An 18,717-nucleotide genomic window follows, 5' to 3' on the forward strand; every position below is an offset into this window, starting at 1 on the left:
AGACAGAGCAGGTGAGTGCAGGTAGGGTGGACAGAGCAGGTAGGGTAGACAGAGCAGGTGAGTGCAGGTAGGGGAGACAGAGCAGGTGAGTGCAGGTAGGGGAGACAGAGCAGGTGAGTGCAGGTAGGGGAGACAGAGCAGGTGAGTGCAGGTAGGGGAGACAGAGCAGGTAGGGTCGACAGAGCAGGTAGGGTCGACAGAGCAGGTAGGGTCGACAGAGCAGGTGAGAGCAGGTAGGGTAGACAGAGCAGGTGAGTGCAGGTAGGGTCGACAGAGCAGGTAGGGTCGACAGAGCAGGTAGGGTCGACAGAGCAGGTAGGGTCGACAGAGCAGGTAGGGTCGACAGAGCAGGTAGGGTCGACAGAGCAGGTAGGGTCGACAGAGCAGGTAGGGTCGACAGAGCAGGTAGGGTAGACAGAGCAGGTAGGGTAGACAGAGCAGGTAGGGTAGACAGAGCAGGTAGGGTAGACAGAGCAGGTAGGGTAGACAGAGCAGGTAGGGTAGACAGAGCAGGTAGGGTAGACAGAGCAGGTGAGTGCAGGTAGGGGAGACAGAGCAGGTGAGTGCAGGTAGAGTAGACCGAGCAGGTGAGTGCAGGTAGGGTAGACCGAGCAGGTGAGTGCAGGTACGGTCGACAGAGCAGGTAGGGTCGACAGAGCAGGTAGGGTCGACAGAGCAGGTAGGGTCGACAGAGCAGGTGAGAGCAGGTAGGGTAGACAGAGCAGGTAGGGTAGACAGAGCAGGTGAGTGCAGGTAGGGTCGACAGAGCAGGTAGGGTCGACAGAGCAGGTAGGGTCGACAGAGCAGGTAGGGTCGACAGAGCAGGTAGGGTCGACAGAGCAGGTAGGGTAGACAGAGCAGGTAGGGTAGACAGAGCAGGTAGGGTAGACAGAGCAGGTAGGGTAGACAGAGCAGGTAGGGTAGACAGAGCAGGTAGGGTAGACAGAGCAGGTGAGTGCAGGTAGGGTAGACAGAGCAGGTGAGTGCAGGTAGGGTGGACAGAGCAGGTAGGGTAGACCGAGCAGGTGAGTGCAGGTAGGGTGGACAGAGCAGGTAGGGTAGACAGAGCAGGTGAGTGCAGGTAGGGTAGACAGAGCAGGTAGGGGAGACAGAGCAGGTGAGTGCAGGTAGGGGAGACAGAGCAGGTGAGTGCAGGTAGGGTAGACTGAGCAGGTGAGTGCAGGTAAGGTAGAGAGCAGGTAGGGTAGACAGAGCAAGTAGGGTAGACAGAGCAGGTAGGGTAGACAGAGCAGGTAGGGAAGACAGAGCAGGTAGGGAAGACAGGGCAGGTGAGTGCAGGTAAGGCAGACAGCAGGTAGGGTAGACAGAGCAGGTGTTTGGTGGTTGCAGCCCTGTTCCTCACCTTTATGTTAATGTATTCATACACTAAAGAAAAATATAAACACGATATGTAAATTGTTGGTCCAATGTTTCATGAGCTGAAATAAAAGATCCCATACATTTTCCATATGCACAAAAAGCTTATATCTCTGAAATGTTTTGCACAAATTTGTTTGTTTACATTTTTATGTTAATTTATCTACCATAAGCCACCTCCAACGCCATTTTTGAGAATTTGGCAATACATCCAACTGGCCTCACAACCGCGGACCACGTGTCTGGCGTTATGAGGGCGAGCAGTTTGCTGGTGTTAACATTGTGAACAGAGGGCCCCATGGTGGCGATAGGGTTATGGTATTGGCAGGCATAAGCTACGGACAAAGAACACAATTGCATTTTATTGATAGCAATTTGAATGGACAGAGATACCGTGACGAGATCCTGAGGCCCATTGTCATGCCATTCATCCACCTCTCATGTTTCAGCATGATAATGCACAGCCTCATGTCATAAGGATCTTTACACATTTCCTGGAAAATGTCCCAGTCCTTCAATGGTCTGCATACTCACCAGACATGTCACCCATTGAGCATGTTTGGGATGCTCTGGATCAACATATACAACAGCGTGTTCCAGTTCCCACCGATATCCAGCAACTTCCCCCAACCGTTGAAGAGGAGTGGGACAACATTCCACAGGCCACAATCAACAGCCTGATCAACTCTATGTGAAGTAGATGTGTCACGCTGCATGAGGTAAATGGTGGTTTTCTGATCCACACCCCTACTTTTCTTTAAAGCTATATGTGACCAACAGATGCATATCTGTATTCCCAGTCATGTGAAATCCATAGATTATGGCCTAATGAATGTATTTCTATTGCCTGATTTCGTTATATGAACTGTAACTGTAAATCTTTGAAATTGCATTTATATATTTGTTCAGTGTGTATATATACAAATAGGCACATATGTTTCTTTATTTAACTCAAAATATGAGTACATTGTAAAAAATGTATATAAATAAATTGAAAACCTGAATTCCCACCAAAATCCCTGAACTCGATTCATTATTTGTCCGTAAAATGTTTTATGTGCTATAATTCAGTCAATATCTGATGGATTATAAAAATGTTAAAAGTTTGGAGTATCTTCATCCATTGTCCAACACAGGAGGTTGGTGGCACCTTAATAGGGGAGGATGACCACGTGGTAATGGCTGGAGTGGTTTCCAAAGTGTTTGATGCCATTCCATTTGCTCTGATCCAGCCATTATTATGAGCCCTCCTCTCCTCAGCAGCTTCCACTGTAAATGTCTAACTGTTGCATTTTATTAGAATTATTTTTAAAACCTTTTAACAATTTTGATGAACGTTGCTACTAAAAGGATACAATCAAAGTAGTATATGTTAGTAGTGCTCCTGTCAAAATGTCTCTCTTATTCAACCCTGTCAGGTACAGTAAGTGGTCATACACAAGGAAAGGAAGCCTTTTCCGACTATTAGGAAGCAGCCCCTCACACATTATGCCCCAGGAATGTCAGAGACCCATCAAAGAAGGGAGGTATCCTTGCGGTGTCTGGACATGGTTATATTGCTGTGAGTAAGAGCTCTCCATTTATCTCCCCTGTGGTGTGTAGTGGCCTAGCAGCGTGTGATTTAAAGTCAATTTCCCCCCACCTGGAGGGCAGGCTGAGCCCAGCACACTGAGGGAGAGGAGAGGCACGGTGACATCCATCACCTCTGACTGCTTTACGGTTCAAGTCTCCTGGGCTTGATTCCCATACCACTGCTTGTTAGACATGGGCTTTTACCAGATAAATATTCTATCATCGCAACAGGAGGCAATGTCTGTCTATGTTCTGCTCTGTCTCTCAGGTGCCACATCCGTGTGATTGACACATTTGGCACAGAGCCGGCATACAACCATGAGGACTACGCCACCCTGCACGGCTACAGGACCAACTGGGGCTACTGGAACCTCAACTGCAGGCAGTACATGACCATGTTCCGTGAGTGAACTCTGAGCATAATCTCTCTTCTGACACTGGATGTGAGGGGAATGGGGTTGCGCTTGCTTATCAGGTATCAACCTCAGAAAGAGAGAAAGTGGGAAAGGGTAATATGGATTTTAGTGGAGGTTTGGCTTTTGGAGTGTGTGTGTGGGCACAGATGTTGTGGGGCACTTGTGTGGGCCTCTGGCCTCTCATAGTGGAAGCTCAGGGTCAGAGAGATGAGAAGGAGCCTGGGAGGGTAACAGCAGTTGTGGCCAAACAGATGCCTCGAGCTGGACACTAGAACTTAGCACCATAGGCTCTCACTGGCACACACACAGAGCTCAAACATCCAGCTGGGATCAGTGGAAGGAGAGGAGACTTCAGCTGTGTTTGTGCTCTTCCAATTAACTCAGTGAGCATAGCTTCTGTGGAAGTACTGCTGTTTTGGATACACATTGTAATTGCAAGCTACACTCATATTGGGTTTGAAATAGGAACACGTTATGAATACATATATATATATACAGTGCCTTGCGAAAGTATTCGGCCCCCTTGAACTTTGCGACCTTTTGCCACATTTCAGGCTTCAAACATAAAGATATAAAACTGTATTTTTTTTGTGAAGAATCAACAACAAGTGGGACACAATCATGAAGTGGAACGACATTTATTGGATATTTCAAACTTTTTTAACAAATCAAAAACTGAAAAATTGGGCGTGCAAAATTATTCAGCCCCTTTACTTTCAGTGCAGCAAACTCTCTCCAGAAGTTCAGTGAGGATCTCTGAATGATCCAATGTTGACCTAAATGACTAATGATGATAAATACAATCCACCTGTGTGTAAATCAAGTCTCCGTATAAATGCACCTGCACTGTGATAGTCTCAGAGGTCCGTTAAAAGCGCAGAGAGCATCATGTAGAACAAGGAACACACCAGGCAGATCCGAGATACTGTTGTGAAGAAGTTTAAAGCCGGATTTGGATACAAAAAGATTTCCCAAGCTTTAAACATCCCAAGGAGCACTGTGCAAGCGATAATATTGAAATGGAAGGAGTATCAGACCACTGCAAATCTACCAAGACCTGGCCGTCCCTCTAAACTTTCAGCTCATACAAGGAGAAGACTGATCAGAGATGCAGCCAAGAGGCCCATGATCACTCTGGATGAACTGCAGAGATCTACAGCTGAGGTGGGAGACTCTGTCCATAGGACAACAATTAGTCGTATATTGCACAAATCTGGCCTTTATGGAAGAGTGGCAAGAAGAAAGACATTTCTTAAAGATATCCATAAAAAGTGTTGTTTAACGTTTGCCACAAGCCACCTGGGAGACACACCAAACATGTGGAAGAAGGTGCTCTGGTCAGATGAAACCAAAATGGAACTTTTTGGCAACAATGCAAAACGTTATGTTTGGCGTAAAAGCAACACAGCTCATCACCCTGAACACACCATCCCCACTGTCAAACATGGTGGTGGCAGCATCATGGTTTGGGCCTGCTTTTCTTCAGCAGGGACAGGGAAGATGGTTAAAATTGATGGGAAGATGGATGGAGCCAAATACAGGACCATTCTGGAAGAAAACCTGATGGAGTCTGCAAAAGACCTGAGACTGGGACAGAGATTTGTCTTCCAACAAGACAATGATCCAAAACATAAAGCAAAATCTACAATGGAATGGTTCAAAAATAAACATATCCAGGTGTTAGAATGGCCAATTCAAAGTCCAGACCTGAATCCAATTGAGAATCTGTGGAAAGAACTGAAAACTGCTGTTCACAAATGCTCTCCATCCAACCTCACTGAGCTCGAGCTGTTTTGCAAGGAGGAATGGGGAAAAAATTTAGTCTCTCGATGTGCAAAACTGATAGAGACATACCCCAAGCGACTTACAGCTGTAATCGCAGCAAAAGGTGGCGCTACAAAGTATTAACTTAAGGGGGCTGAATAATTTTGCACGCCCAATTTTTCAGTTTTTGATTTGTTAAAAAAGTTTGAAATATCCAATAAATGTCGTTCCACTTCATGATTGTGACCCACTTGTTGATTCTTCACAAAAAATATAGTTTTATATCTTTATGTTTGAAGCCTGAAATGTGGCAAAAGGTCGCAAAGTTCAAGGGGGCCGAATACTTTCGCAAGGCACTGTGTGTGTGTGTGTGTGTGTATATATGTGTGTGTGTGTATATATGTGTGTGTGTGTGTGTGTGTGTGTGTGTGTGTGTGTGTGTGTGTGTATGTATATATATGTGTGTGTGTGTGTGTATGTATATATATATATATGTGTGTGTATGTATATATATATATGTGTGTGTGTGTGTGATGTATATATATATATATATATATATACACACACACACACACACACACACACACACACACACACACACACACACACACACACACACACACACACACAGTGGGGCAAAAAGTATTTAGTCAGCCACCAATTGTGCAAGTTCTCAGACACAAGAGGTATGTGGCAGGGTCTACAGTCAATCACGGACTACAGGAAGAAACCCAGCCCAGTCACGGACCAGGATGTCTTGCTCCCAGGCAGACTAAATAACTTTTTTGCCCGCTTTGAGGACAATACAGTGCCACTGACACGGCCTGCAACGGAAACATGCGGTCTCTCCTTCACTGCAGCCGAAGTGAGTAAGACATTTAAACGTGTTAACCCTCGCAAGGCTGCAGGCCCAGACGGCATCCCCAGCCGCGCCCTCAGAGCATGCGCAGACCAGCTGGCCGGTGTGTTTACGGACATATTCAACCAATCCCTATACCAGTCTGCTGTCCCCACATGCTTCAAGAGGGCCACCATTGTTCCTGTTCCCAAGAAAGCTAAGGTAACTGAGCTAAACGACTACCGCCCGTAGCACTCACATCCGTCATCATGAAGTGCTTTGAGAGACTAGTCAAGGACCATATCACCTCCACCCTACCTGACACCCTTGACCCACTCCAATTTGCTTACCGCCCAAATAGGTCCACAGACGATGCAATCTCAACCACACTGCACACTGCCCTAACCCATCTGGACAAGAGGAATACCTATGTGAGAATGCTGTTCATCGACTACAGCTCGGCATTCAACACCATAGTACCCTCCAAGCTCGTCATCAAGCTCGAGACCCTGGGTCTCGACCCCGCCCTGTGCAACTGGGTACTGGACTTCCTGACGGGCCGCCCCCAGGTGGTGAGGGTAGGCAACAACATCTCCTCCCCGCTGATCCTCAACACTGGGGCCCCACAAGGGTGCGTTCTGAGCCCTCTCCTGTACTCCCTGTTCACCCACGACTGCGTGGCCATGCACGCCTCCAACAGTGGTAGGCTTGATCACCAACAACGACGAGACGGCCTACAGGGAGGAGGTGAGGGCCCTCGGAGTGTGGTGTCAGGAAAATAACCTCACACTCAACGTCAACAAAACTAAGGAGATGATTGTGGACTTCAGGAAACAGCAGAGGGAACACCCCCCCATCCACATCGATGGAACAGTAGTGGAGAGGGTAGCAAGTTTTAAGTTCCTCGGCATACACATCACAGACAAACTGAATTGGTCCACTCACACAGACAGCATCGTGAGGAAGGCGCAGCAGCGCCTCTTCAACCTCAGGAGGCTGAAGAAATTCGGCTTGTCACCAAAAGCACTCGCAAACCTCTACAGATGCACAATCGAGAGCATCCTGGCGGGCTGTATCACCGCCTGGTATGGCAACTGCACCGCCCTCAACCGTAAAGCTCTCCAGAGGGTAGTGAGGTCTGCACAACGCATCACCGGGGCAAACTACCTGCCCTCCAGGACACCTACACCACCCGATGCTACAGGAAGGCCATAAAGATCATCAAGGACATCAACCACCCGAGCCACTGCCTGTTCACCCCGCTGCCATCCAGAAGGCGAGGTCAGTACAGGTGCATCAAAGCTGGGACCGAGAGACTGAAAAACAGCTTCTATCTCAAGGCCATCAGACTGTTAAACAGCCACCACTAACATTGAGTGGCTACTGCCAACACACTGTCAATGACACTGACTCTACTCCAGCCACTTTAATCATGGGAATTGACGGAAATGATGTAAATATATCACTAGCCACTTTAAACAATGCTACCTTATATAATGTTACTTACCCTACATTGTTCATCTCATATGCATACGTTGATACTGTACTCTATATCATCGACTGCATCCTTATGTAATACATGTATCACTTGCCACTTTAACTATGCCACTTGGTTTACATACTTATCTCATATGTATATACTGTACTCGATATCATCTACTGTATCTTGCCTATGCTGCTCTGTACCATCACTCATTCATATATCCTTATGTACATATTCTTTATCCCCTTACACTGTGTATGACAGTAGTTTTTTTGGAATTGTTAGTTAGATTACTTGCTCGTTATTACTGCATTGTCGGAACTAGAAGCACAAGCATTTCGCTACACTCGCATTAACATCTGCTAACCATGTGTATGTGACAAATAAAATTTGATTTGATTTGATTCTCCCACTTAAAAAGATGAGAGGCCTGTAATTTTCATCATAGGAACACTTCAACTGTGACGGACAAAATGAGAAAAAAATCCAGAAAATCACATTGTAGGATTTTTATTAATTAATTTGCAAATTATGGTGGAAAATACGTATTTGGTCACCTACAAACAAGCAAGATTTCTGGCTCTCACAGACCTGTAACTTCTTCTTTAAGAGGCTCCTCTGTCCTCCACTCGTTACCTGTATTAATGGCACCTGTTTGAACTTGTTATCAGTATAAAATACACCTGTCCACAACCTCAAACAGTCACACTCCAAACTCCACTATGGCCAAGACCAAAGAGCTGTCAAAGGACACCAGAAACAAAATTGTAGACCTGCTGTACCAGGCTGGGAAGACTGAATCTGCAATAGGTAAGCAGCTTGGTTTGAAGAAATCAACTGTGGGAGCAATTATTAGGAAATGGAAGAGATACAAGACTACTGATAATCTCCCTCGATCTGGGGCTCCACGCAAGAACGGACATTACATCAAAGTTGGATCAGCCAACGGTGAGCAAAAATCCCAGAACCACACGGGGGACCTAGTGAATGACCTGCAGAGAGCTGGGACCAAAGTAACAAAGCCTACCATCAGTAACACACTACGCCGCCAGGGACTCAAATCCTGCAGTGCCAGACGTGTCCCCCTGCTTAAGCCAGTACTTGTCCAGGCCCGTCTGAAGTTTGCTAGAGAGCATTTGGATGATCCAGAAGAAGATTGGGAGAATGTCATATGGTCAGATGAAACCAAAATAGAACTTTTTGGTAAAAACTCAACTCGTCGTGTTTGGAGGACAAAGAATGCTGAGTTGCATCCAAAGAACACCATACCTACTGTGAAGCATGGGGGTGGAAACATCATGCTTTGGGGCTATTTTTCTGCAAAGAGACCAGGACGACTGTTCCGTGTAAAGGAAAGAATGAATGGGGCCATGTATCGTGAGATTTTGAGTGAAAACCTCCTTCCATCAGCAAGGGCATTGAAGATGAAATGTGGCTGGGTCTTTCAGCATGACAATGATCCCAAACACACCGCCCGGGCAACGAAGGAGTGGCTTCGTAAGAAGCATTTCAAGGTCCTGGAGTGGCCTAGCCAGTCTCCAGATCTCAACCCCATAGAAAGTCTTTGGAGTTGAAAGTCCGTGTTGCCCAGCCACAGCCCCAAAACATCAGTGCTCTAGAGGAGATCTGCATGGAGGAATGGGCCGAAATACCAGCAACAGTGTGTGAAAACCTTATGAAGACTTACAGAAAACATTTGACCTCTGTCATTGCCAACAAAGGGTATATAACAAAAGTATTGAAACTTTTGTTATTGACCAAATACTTATTTTCCACCATAATTTGCAAATAAATTCATAAAAAATCCTACAATGTGATTTTTCTGGATTTTTTTTCTCATTTTGTCTGTCATAGTTAGTGTACCTATGATGAAAATTACAGGCCTCTCATTTTTTATGTGGGAAACTTGCACAATTGGTGGCTGACTAAATACTTTTTTGCCCCACTGTATACACTGCTCAAAAAAATAAAGGGAACACTAAAATAACACATCCTAGATCTGAATGAATGAAATATTCTTATTAAATAATTTTTTCTTTACATTGTTGAATGTGCTGACAACAAAATCACACAAAAATGATCAATGGAAATCAAATTTATCAACCCATGGAGGTCTGGATTTGGAGTCACACTCAAAATTAAAGTGGAAAACCACACTACAGGCTGATCCAACTTTGCTGTAATGTCCTTAAAACAAGTCAAAATGAGGCTCAGTAGTGTGTGTGTGGCCTCCACGTGCCTGTATGGCCTCCCTACAACGCCTGGGTATGCTCCTGATGAGGTGGCGGATGGTCTCCTGAGGGATCTCCTCCCAGACCTGGACTAAAGCATCCGCCAACTCCTGGACAGTCTGTGGTGCAACGTGGCGTTGGTGGATGGAGCGAGACATGATGTCCCAGATGTGCTCAATTGGATTCAGGTCTGGGGAATGGGCGGGCCAGTCCATAGCATCAATGCCTTCCTCTTGCAGGAACTGCTGACACACTCCAGTACATGAGGTCTAGCATTGTCTTGCATTAGGAACCCAGGGCCAACCGCACCAGCATATGGTCTCACAAGGGGTCTGAGGATCTCATCTTGGTACCTAATGGCAGTCAGGCTAACTCTGGCGAGCACATGGATGGCTGTGCGGCCCCCCCAAAGAAATGCCACCCCACACCATGATTGACCCACCGCCAAACCAGTCATGCTGGAGGATGTTGCAGGCAGCAGAATGTTCTCCACGGCGTCTCCAGACTGTCACGTCTGTCACATGTGCTCAGTGTGAACCTGCTTTCATCTGTGAAGAGCACAGGGCGCCAGTGGCGAATTTGCCAATCTTGGTGTTCTCTGGCAAATGCCAAACGTCCTGCACGGTGTTGGGTTGTAAGCACAATCCCCACCTGTGCACGTCGGGCCCTCCTACCACCCTCATGGAGTCTGTTTCTGACCGTTTGAGCAGACACATGCACATTTATGGCCTGCTGGAGGTTATTTTGCAGGGCTCTGGCAGTGCTCCTCCTGCTCCTCCTTGCACAAATGCGGAGGTAGCGGTCCTGCTGCTGGGTTGTTGCCCTCCTACGGCCTCCTCCACGTCTCCTGATGTACTGGCCTGTCTCCTGGTAGCGCCTCCATGCTCTGGACACTACGCTGACAGACACAGCAAACCTTCTTGCCACAGCTCGCATTGATGTGCCATCCTGGATGAGCTGCACTACCTGAGCCACTTGTGTGAGTTGTAGACTCCGTCTCATGCTACCACTAGAGTGAAAGCACCGCCAGCATTCAAAAGTTACCAAAACATCAGCCAGGAAGCACAGGAACTGAGAAGTGGTCTGTGGTCAACAGCTGCAGAACCACTCCTTTATTGGGCGTGTCTTGCTAAATGCCTATAATTTCCCACCTGTTGTCTATTCCATTTGCACAACAGCATGTGAAATTTATTGTCAATCAGTGTTGCTTCCTAAGTGGACAGTTTGATTTCACAGAAGTGTGATTGACATGGAGTTACATTGTGTTGTTTAAGTGTTACCTTTATTTTTTTGAGATATATATATATATATATATATGATTCTCATGGCTTTTTTTTCTTTTTCATGTGTACTGGGAATACTCAGGTCTTGCTTTGTTTCCTGGTTTATGGAGTGACCACTGTCCTTCTCTAGGTCACCAGGCTGCTCGTTATGGCGCACACCTGTCACCATCGTTACGTGCACGTGCAGGTCTTCAGACTCACCTGGACTCCATCACTTCCTTGATTACCTGCCCTATATACAGCTGAAGTCTGAAGTTTACATACACCTTAGCCAAATACATTTAAACTCAGTTTTTCACAATTCCTGACATTTAATCCTAGTAAAAATTCCCTGTTTTAGCTCAGTTAGGAACACCACTTTATTTTAAGAATGTGAAATGTCAGAATAATAGTAGAGAGAATTATTTATTTCAGCTTTTATTTATTTCATCACATTCCCAGTGGGTCAGAAGTTTACATACACTAAATTAGTATTTTTTAGCATTGCCTTTAAATTGTTTAACTTGGATCAAACGTTTCAGGTAGCCTTCCACAAGCTTCCCACTATTAGTTGGGTGAATTTTGGCCCATTCCTCCTGACAGAGGTGGTGTGACTGAGTCAGGTTTGTAGGCCTCCTTGCTTTCACACGCTTTTTCAGTTCTGTCCACACATTTTCTATAGGATTGAGGTCAGGGCTTTGTGATGGCCACTCCAATACCTTGACTTTGTTGTCCTTAAGCCATTTTGCCACAACTTTGGAAGTATGCTTGGGGTCTTTGTCCATTTGGAAGACACATTTGCAACCAAGCTTTAACTTCCTGACTGACGTCTGGAGATGTTGCTTCAATATATCCACATAATTTTACTACCTCATGATTCCATCTATTTTGTGAAGTGCACCAGTCCCTCCTGCAGAAAAACACCCCCACAACATTGATGCTGCCACCCCCGTGTTTCACGGATGTGATGATGTTCTTCAGCTTGCAAGCCTCCCCCTTTTCCCTCCAAACACAATGATGGTCATTATGGCCAAACAGTTCTATTTTTGTTTCATCAGACCAGAGGACATTTCTCCAAAAAGTATGATGTTTGTCCCCATGTGCAGTTGCAAACTGTAGTCTGGCTTTTTAATGGCGGTTTTGGAGCAGTGGCTTCTTCCCTGCTGAGCGGCCTTTCAGGTTATGTCGATATAGGACTCGTTTTAGTGTGGATATAAATACTTTTGTACCTGTTTCCTCCAGCATCTTCACAAGGTCCTTTTGTTGTTGTTCTGGGATTGATTTGCACTTTTCACACCAAAGTACGTTCATCTCTAGGAGACAGAACACGTCTCCTTCCTAAGTGGTGTGATTGCTGCGTGGTCCCATGGTGTTTATACTTGCGTATAATTGTTTGCACAGATGAACGTGGTACCTTCAGGCTTTTGGAAATTGCTCCCAAGGATGAACCAGAATTGTGGAGGTCTACAATTTTTGGGGGCTGATTTCTTTTGATTTTACCATGATGTCAAGCAAAGAGGCACTGAGTTTGAAGGTAGGCCTTGAAATACATCCACAGATACACCTCCAATTGACTCAAAAAATGTCAATTAGCCTATCAGAAGCTTCTAAAGGCATGACATAATTTTCTGGAATTTTCCAAGCTGTTTAAAGGCACAGTCAACTTAGTGTTTGTAAACTTCTGACCCACTGGAATTGTGGTACAGTGAATTATTAGTGAAATAATCTGGCTGTAAACAATTGTCGGAAAAATGACTTGTGGTTATGTGCAAAGTAGATGTCTAAAACTATAGTTTGTTAACAAGAAATTTGTGGAGTGGTTGAAAAACAAATTTTAATGACTCCAACCTAAGTTTATGTAGACTTCCGACTTCAACTGTATGTCACTCCCCTTGGTTCCTTCCCCAGGCGTCATTGTTTCTGTTTCATGTCTGTGTGCTGTTAGTTTTTCTTGTTTTGTTTTATGTTCCGTTTATTTTATTAAAACACTCCCTGAACTTGCTTCCCGACTCTCAGAGCACGTCGTTACATTGACTTTGACTTATTGAGCTTGAGCTTGACTTATTGAGCACTTTGCTATGTTTGTCCCTCACAGCACACACTCCAGACAACTCCTTCATGGGTTTTGTGGCTGAGGAGCTGAACGACACAGAGAGGCTGAGCATCCAGAGGAACAAGGTGGACAGCATGGCAGTGGTGTACGGCAAAGAGGCCAGCATGTGGAAGGTGATCATATGGATATTAATGTTCAATTTCTACACCACTAATGTCACAACTCAAGCAAAGAAAGCCATATTGTTGAGAGTGCATTTGACTGACACCCCAATGGGCGCATCACCTGCTCCTGTTTACAAGATATTAACAAACAAATGACTTTTTTTCCCTACTAAGATGCAGTCCAGTTGCGGTGGCGTCTCAACATATTTACACAACAGTCAGCAGTCTGTTATACGCTGCAGTGTATTCTGTCATGATGTGATAAATGGAGTGCACCCCACTTCCAGCGACAAGCTGAAACGTGCCTAAGTTATTCTCTCCTATCTGCCAAGCATGACACTTCAATCCGCTAGGTATATGTATGTACGCCCAGAGAGGTGTGAGTGTTATGGAAGCGGCAATTGTTTTTGTTTAGCGTAAATTCTCCCTCCAAGCTACAGGAAAAAGGCATCACTTATTGATGTGTCTGGCCGCCTCCCCGTGGTTGAATCAGCTGCATTTGTTCTCTCCCTCTCTATGCTTATTGAATTCCCCCTCACTCTGAACAGTTTGAGGTACGGCGTGCAAGGTATAATATTTATGAGTGTGAATGCCATCTGTGTCTGGCCCTCCCTCGACACTGACTACCCCTCACTGCTTCTGGCATCATCCTCAGCTCTCCAATTCACATGCTTGTCAGCTATGTGTTGTACTACAGCTGTATGTCCACAAGGAGACAAAATGACAATCATTTTATCTCTCCCACTCACTCTCTCTTGTCTTTCTTCCTTCCCACATGGTTTCCTCCTATTCTGCTCTCATGCCATGTTGATGGATCATCTCCAGCTCCAAGTAAGGATACCTGCACTTCCTGTCAATGATTGACGTTTTGAACACCCTCTGAAACTTTGTTTTACATTGAGCCGTAGTACAGACTGTCCCTGGTGTTTGGTTTCTCTGCAGATTCCTTTTATAGAGATTGATCCTGTTCATGCACAATGAATGCGTTAACGTTCCATTAAATGTGCCAGACAGTTAACTACAATTATTTTGGAATGAGTCAGCAGCTTTAGCTCTTCAGACACAGAAAGATGTTTCAGGTGAATCATCTTTATCTACGATAAAGATACTGGAGTTTTTATAAAAAGGCCTGAGGGTTGCGTTCATCCTGGTCTATCTGCATCTTCTGTCACCCCCCTGTCAGATCAATAAACTGCTGCCCTATAACAGGTTTAGGAAAATACAAAAGGTGGAGTGTTAATCAATACTCAGAATGTCAGCTCTCCACGAATGATAGTTTTACTTTGTGTGCCCTTTTATATGGAGCATCTGCAATGACATCAGTGGTTCTATTTACAACTTGAAGGGTTCTTAGTCTACAGAGGGAAAGCTCATGCATATGTATTTCTATTGTGTTCAGTACAAATGTTCTATGTTAGGCTAAGTATGCCACTGAAGATTTGAAGCAATACAACATTCTCACCACTATGTAAATCATGCTCACCCAATACATCTCTATGATCAGTAACCAGTGTGCTGCTGTAGCCAAGGTGAAACCCATGCTTTCTCTTCACACACTATGGCCATTCTCATGTCATTTGCCCCTGGTGCTGCTGTTGCTTGGTGTAGGAAATCAGATCACCCCTCTAATTGGCTATGCCAGTCTGTATGCACCAGAGGCCCCAGTAGCCATCCCACTAATCCTAGTAACAGTCAGTCATACAGGCTTCTGTCCACACTGCCCTGCACCAATCAGAAGCTCTCCAGGGTGAGATGCCTATTAGTCAAGGGTTTTTAACTCTTCTGAGAGATGACCCTCATGCTACTGTAGTCTTCACAGGTTGAGCACATTCTCTCTTGCTCTTCAGTCCCAGGAGGGTGACACAGCTAATATGGAAGAATCTCTAAGTGGAAGAGCCTGACAGCCAATAACATGTTTGCCCCTGTCTTGGTTATGCCTGCAACCAACACACTGAACATAACTTTATGTTTGAGAAGAACTTTAAACTCATACAGAATTGGTTCAAAAAAGGAGTTACATTCTGCATATTTGGGGTGGATAGATAGATTATACTGTGTGGCCAGTCCATCCAAACCATTTGTTCCATTGACTCATAGGGTAAGGAAAGGTTCCTGGCCATTCTGCACCGCTACATGGATATCCATGGCACTGTCTATTATGAGACACAGCGCCCTCCAGAAGTGCCTGCTTTTGTCAAAAACCACGGCCTGCTGCCCCAACAAGAGCTGCAACAGCTGCTCAGAAAGGCCAAGGTATGGAGGGTTTCAATACCTTTTTATATAATATACTTCAAGTACAAGTTGCCAGTAAACAGCAGCAGTTTGGTTCATCTTTTTCTTTTCCTCTCTCAAACAAGCTCTTCATTGGGTTTGGCTTCCCATACGAAGGGCCAGCCCCTTTAGAGGCCATAGCCAACGGCTGCATCTTCCTGCAGCCCAAGTTTAAGCCGTCCCACAGTTCCCTCAACCATGAGTTCTTCAGAGGGAAGCCCACTTCCAGACAGGTGAGCGGGTTGTCTCTGTGGTGTCAGACAACTGTCGAGAAAATGAATGTTAGTCAGTGAATTAGTGCAAGGTAGGCCTCAACCTGACTCGTGTGCTTCTCTGCTCGTGGCTGTGTCCATGTATTGTCTGGATGGAGACTGTATTGACTGATATAGTATTGTGTCAATTCCTCCATCAGGTCTCCTCACAGCATCCCTATGCTGAGCAGTATATAGGCAGGCCACATGTCATCACGGTGGATTTCAACAACTCCCAAGAGTTTGAGTCTGCCATACGGGACATCATGAAGACCAAGGTTAGTATGCTAATTTCACTTGAGATGATAATATAATATATGCCATTTAGCAGATACTTTTATCCAAAGCGACATACAGTCATGTGTGCATTCATTTTAAGTATGGATGGTCCCGTGAATCAAACCCACTATCCTGGCTACAGAGGACCACATGATTTTCAAATGACCTTTCAGATGTATTATCTTCACTGCATCTCATGTTAAAGAAAGTCTTGAGTATTAACATTACCTACGCATATGATTAATGGTGCCGTGGAGGTATATAATCTCCTCTTCCACAGACTGTATTTCCAGTTGTGACCCACTTCTCTCTCACATTGCTAATTGAGCTGTTAATCACAGGATCCAGTGTAACTGCAAACTGCATAGCTGGCTCCTTCCAAGGACTTAAGTCCTAATTGCCTCAGAGATGGAGTTGCTTAGTAGGTAAACTGGGCAGCAGACACCTGGGTTAGTATGGCAGTCTTCCAGAGGACCCATACTGTCTTCTCCAGGCACTAACCATTGTCTACTGGAGATTATATTAATCTATCATGCTGTGCTCAATCTGTCGCCAGGCCAACATGCAAGGTACGGCCAATCGATCCCCCACCACGCGGGGAATAATGGCAGGTTAAATATAGCCCAGACTTGCTGCTGAGGGAACCAAAACGGAGCATCTACTTGACGTAATGCTGTGGTAGAACATGTGCATGTAATGGGTTAGGAGTGGAGGAGAGGGGCAGGAGGAAAACAAGTAAATAATACAGGACACAAGCACTTCTCATTATGTTGATATACAGTGCATTCAGAAAGTATTTAGACCCCTTGACTTTTACATTTTTGTAATATTTATTTTTTTACCCCACTTTTTTCGTCATATCCCATTACGATCTTGTCTCATCGCTGCAACTCCTCAACGAGCTCGGGAGAGGCGAATCATGACCCGCCAAACCACACTCCTTAACACCCGCCCACCTAACCCGGACGCCATCCACACCAATGTGTTGGAGGCACCTGGCCCGCCACAAGAAGTCACTAGAGTGCAATGAGCAAAGTAAAGCTCCCCCCGGCCAAACCCTCCCCTAACCTGGACGACGCTGGGCCAATTGTGCGCCGCCCTATGGGACTCCTGTTCACGGCTGGTTGTGATACAGCCTAGGATCGAACCCGGGTCTGTAGTGACGCCTCAAGCGCTGCGATGCAGTGCTTTAGACCTTTGCACCACTCGGGAGGCCCCAGACCCTTTGACTTTTTCCACTTTTTGTTACATTACAGCCTTATTCTAAAATGTATTAAATAAATTAGTTTCCTCATCAATCTACACACAATACACAATATCACATTTTACATAAGTATTCAGACCCTTTGCTATGAGATTCGAAATTGAGCTCAGGTGCATCCTGTTTCCATTGATCATACTTGAGATGTTTCTACAACTTGATTGGAGTCCAACTGTGGTAAATGCAATTGATTGGACATGATTTGGAAAGGTACAAACCTGTTTATATACAGTAAGGTCCCACAGTGCATGTCAGAGCAAAAATCATGCCATGAGGTCGAAGGAATTGTCCGTAGAGCTCTGAGACAGGATTGTGTTGAGGCACAGATCTGGGGAAGGATACCAAAAAATGATGTAGCATTGAAGGTCCCCAAGAACACAGTGGCCAACCATCTCTGGAGCGTTCCACCAATTAGGCCTTTGTGGTAGAGTGGCCAGACGGAAGCAACTCCTCAGTAAAAGGCACATGACAGCCCACTTAGAGTTTGCCAAAAGGCACCCAAAGGACTCTCAGACCATGAGAAAGAAGATTCTCTGGTCTGATGAAACCAAGATAGAAATCTTTGGCCTGAATTCCAAGCATCACGTCTGGAGGAAACCTGGCACCATCCCTACGGTGAAGCATGGTGGTGGCAGCATCATGTGGGGGGGTGTTTTTCAGCAGCAGGGACTGGGAGACTAGTCAGGATCGAGGGAAAGATGAATGGAGCAAAGTACAGAGCAATCCTTGATGAAAACCTGCTCCAAAGCCCTCAGGACCTTCAGACTGGGGACGAAGGTTCACCATCCAACAGGACAAGGACCCAAAGCACACCGCCAAGACAACGCAGGAGTGGCTTCGGGACACATCTCTGAATGTCCTTGAGTGGCCCAGCCAGAGCCTGGACATGAACCCAATCAAACATATCTGGAGAGACCTGAAAATAGCTGTGCAGCGACGCTCCCCATCCAACCTGACAGAGCTTGAGAGGATCTGCAGAGAAGAGTGGTAGGAACTCCACAAATACTTGTGTGCCAAGCTTATATCATCATACCCAAGAAGACTGAAGGCTATAATCACTGCCAAAGGTGCTTAAACAAATGACTAGGTAAAAAAGGGTCTGAATACTTATGTAAATGTGATATTTCCCCAAAAAAGTTTATACATTTGCAAAAATGTCTAAAAATCTGTTTTTGATTTGTCATTATGGGGTATTGTGTTTAGATAGATTAGGGGAAATCAATGTAATACATTTTAGAATAAGGCTGTAACACAATGAGGAAAAAGTCAAGGGGTCTGAATACTTTCCAAATGCACCGTACTATACAGTACACACTGAAGGTGAAGAAAAACATGTCCCCTCTTTGATCCAATGTGGGTGAACAACAATACTAATCCCTGTGATATTCACTGGTGTAAAAAGTACCCAATTGTCATACTTGAGTAAAAGTAAAGATACTTTAATAGAAAATGACTCTAGTAAAAGTGAAAGTCACCCAGTAAAAGTCTAAAAGGA

The 18,717-nt window shown here is 45.3% G+C and overlaps 1 protein-coding gene across 3 annotated transcripts in view; it reads left to right on the plus strand.

Moving 5' to 3' along the window:
• LOC112237970 (alpha-1,6-mannosylglycoprotein 6-beta-N-acetylglucosaminyltransferase B) overlaps window positions 1-18,717 on the plus strand; it is a 77,603-nt gene that overhangs the window by 52,300 nt on the left and 6,586 nt on the right. For all 3 annotated transcript variants that reach the window (XM_042307275.1, XM_042307276.1, XM_042307277.1), the window contains 6 exons: window positions 3,218-3,351; window positions 13,039-13,169; window positions 13,986-13,991; window positions 15,258-15,413; window positions 15,518-15,664; window positions 15,844-15,960. In XM_042307275.1, coding sequence (XP_042163209.1) covers window positions 3,218-3,351; window positions 13,039-13,169; window positions 13,986-13,991; window positions 15,258-15,413; window positions 15,518-15,664; window positions 15,844-15,960 — 691 coding nt within the window. The remainder of the gene's footprint in view (window positions 1-3,217; window positions 3,352-13,038; window positions 13,170-13,985; window positions 13,992-15,257; window positions 15,414-15,517; window positions 15,665-15,843; window positions 15,961-18,717) is intronic.

The sequence above is a fragment of the Oncorhynchus tshawytscha genome, linkage group LG27 (assembly GCF_018296145.1).
Source record: "Oncorhynchus tshawytscha isolate Ot180627B linkage group LG27, Otsh_v2.0, whole genome shotgun sequence".
NCBI lineage: Eukaryota > Metazoa > Chordata > Actinopteri > Salmoniformes > Salmonidae > Oncorhynchus > Oncorhynchus tshawytscha.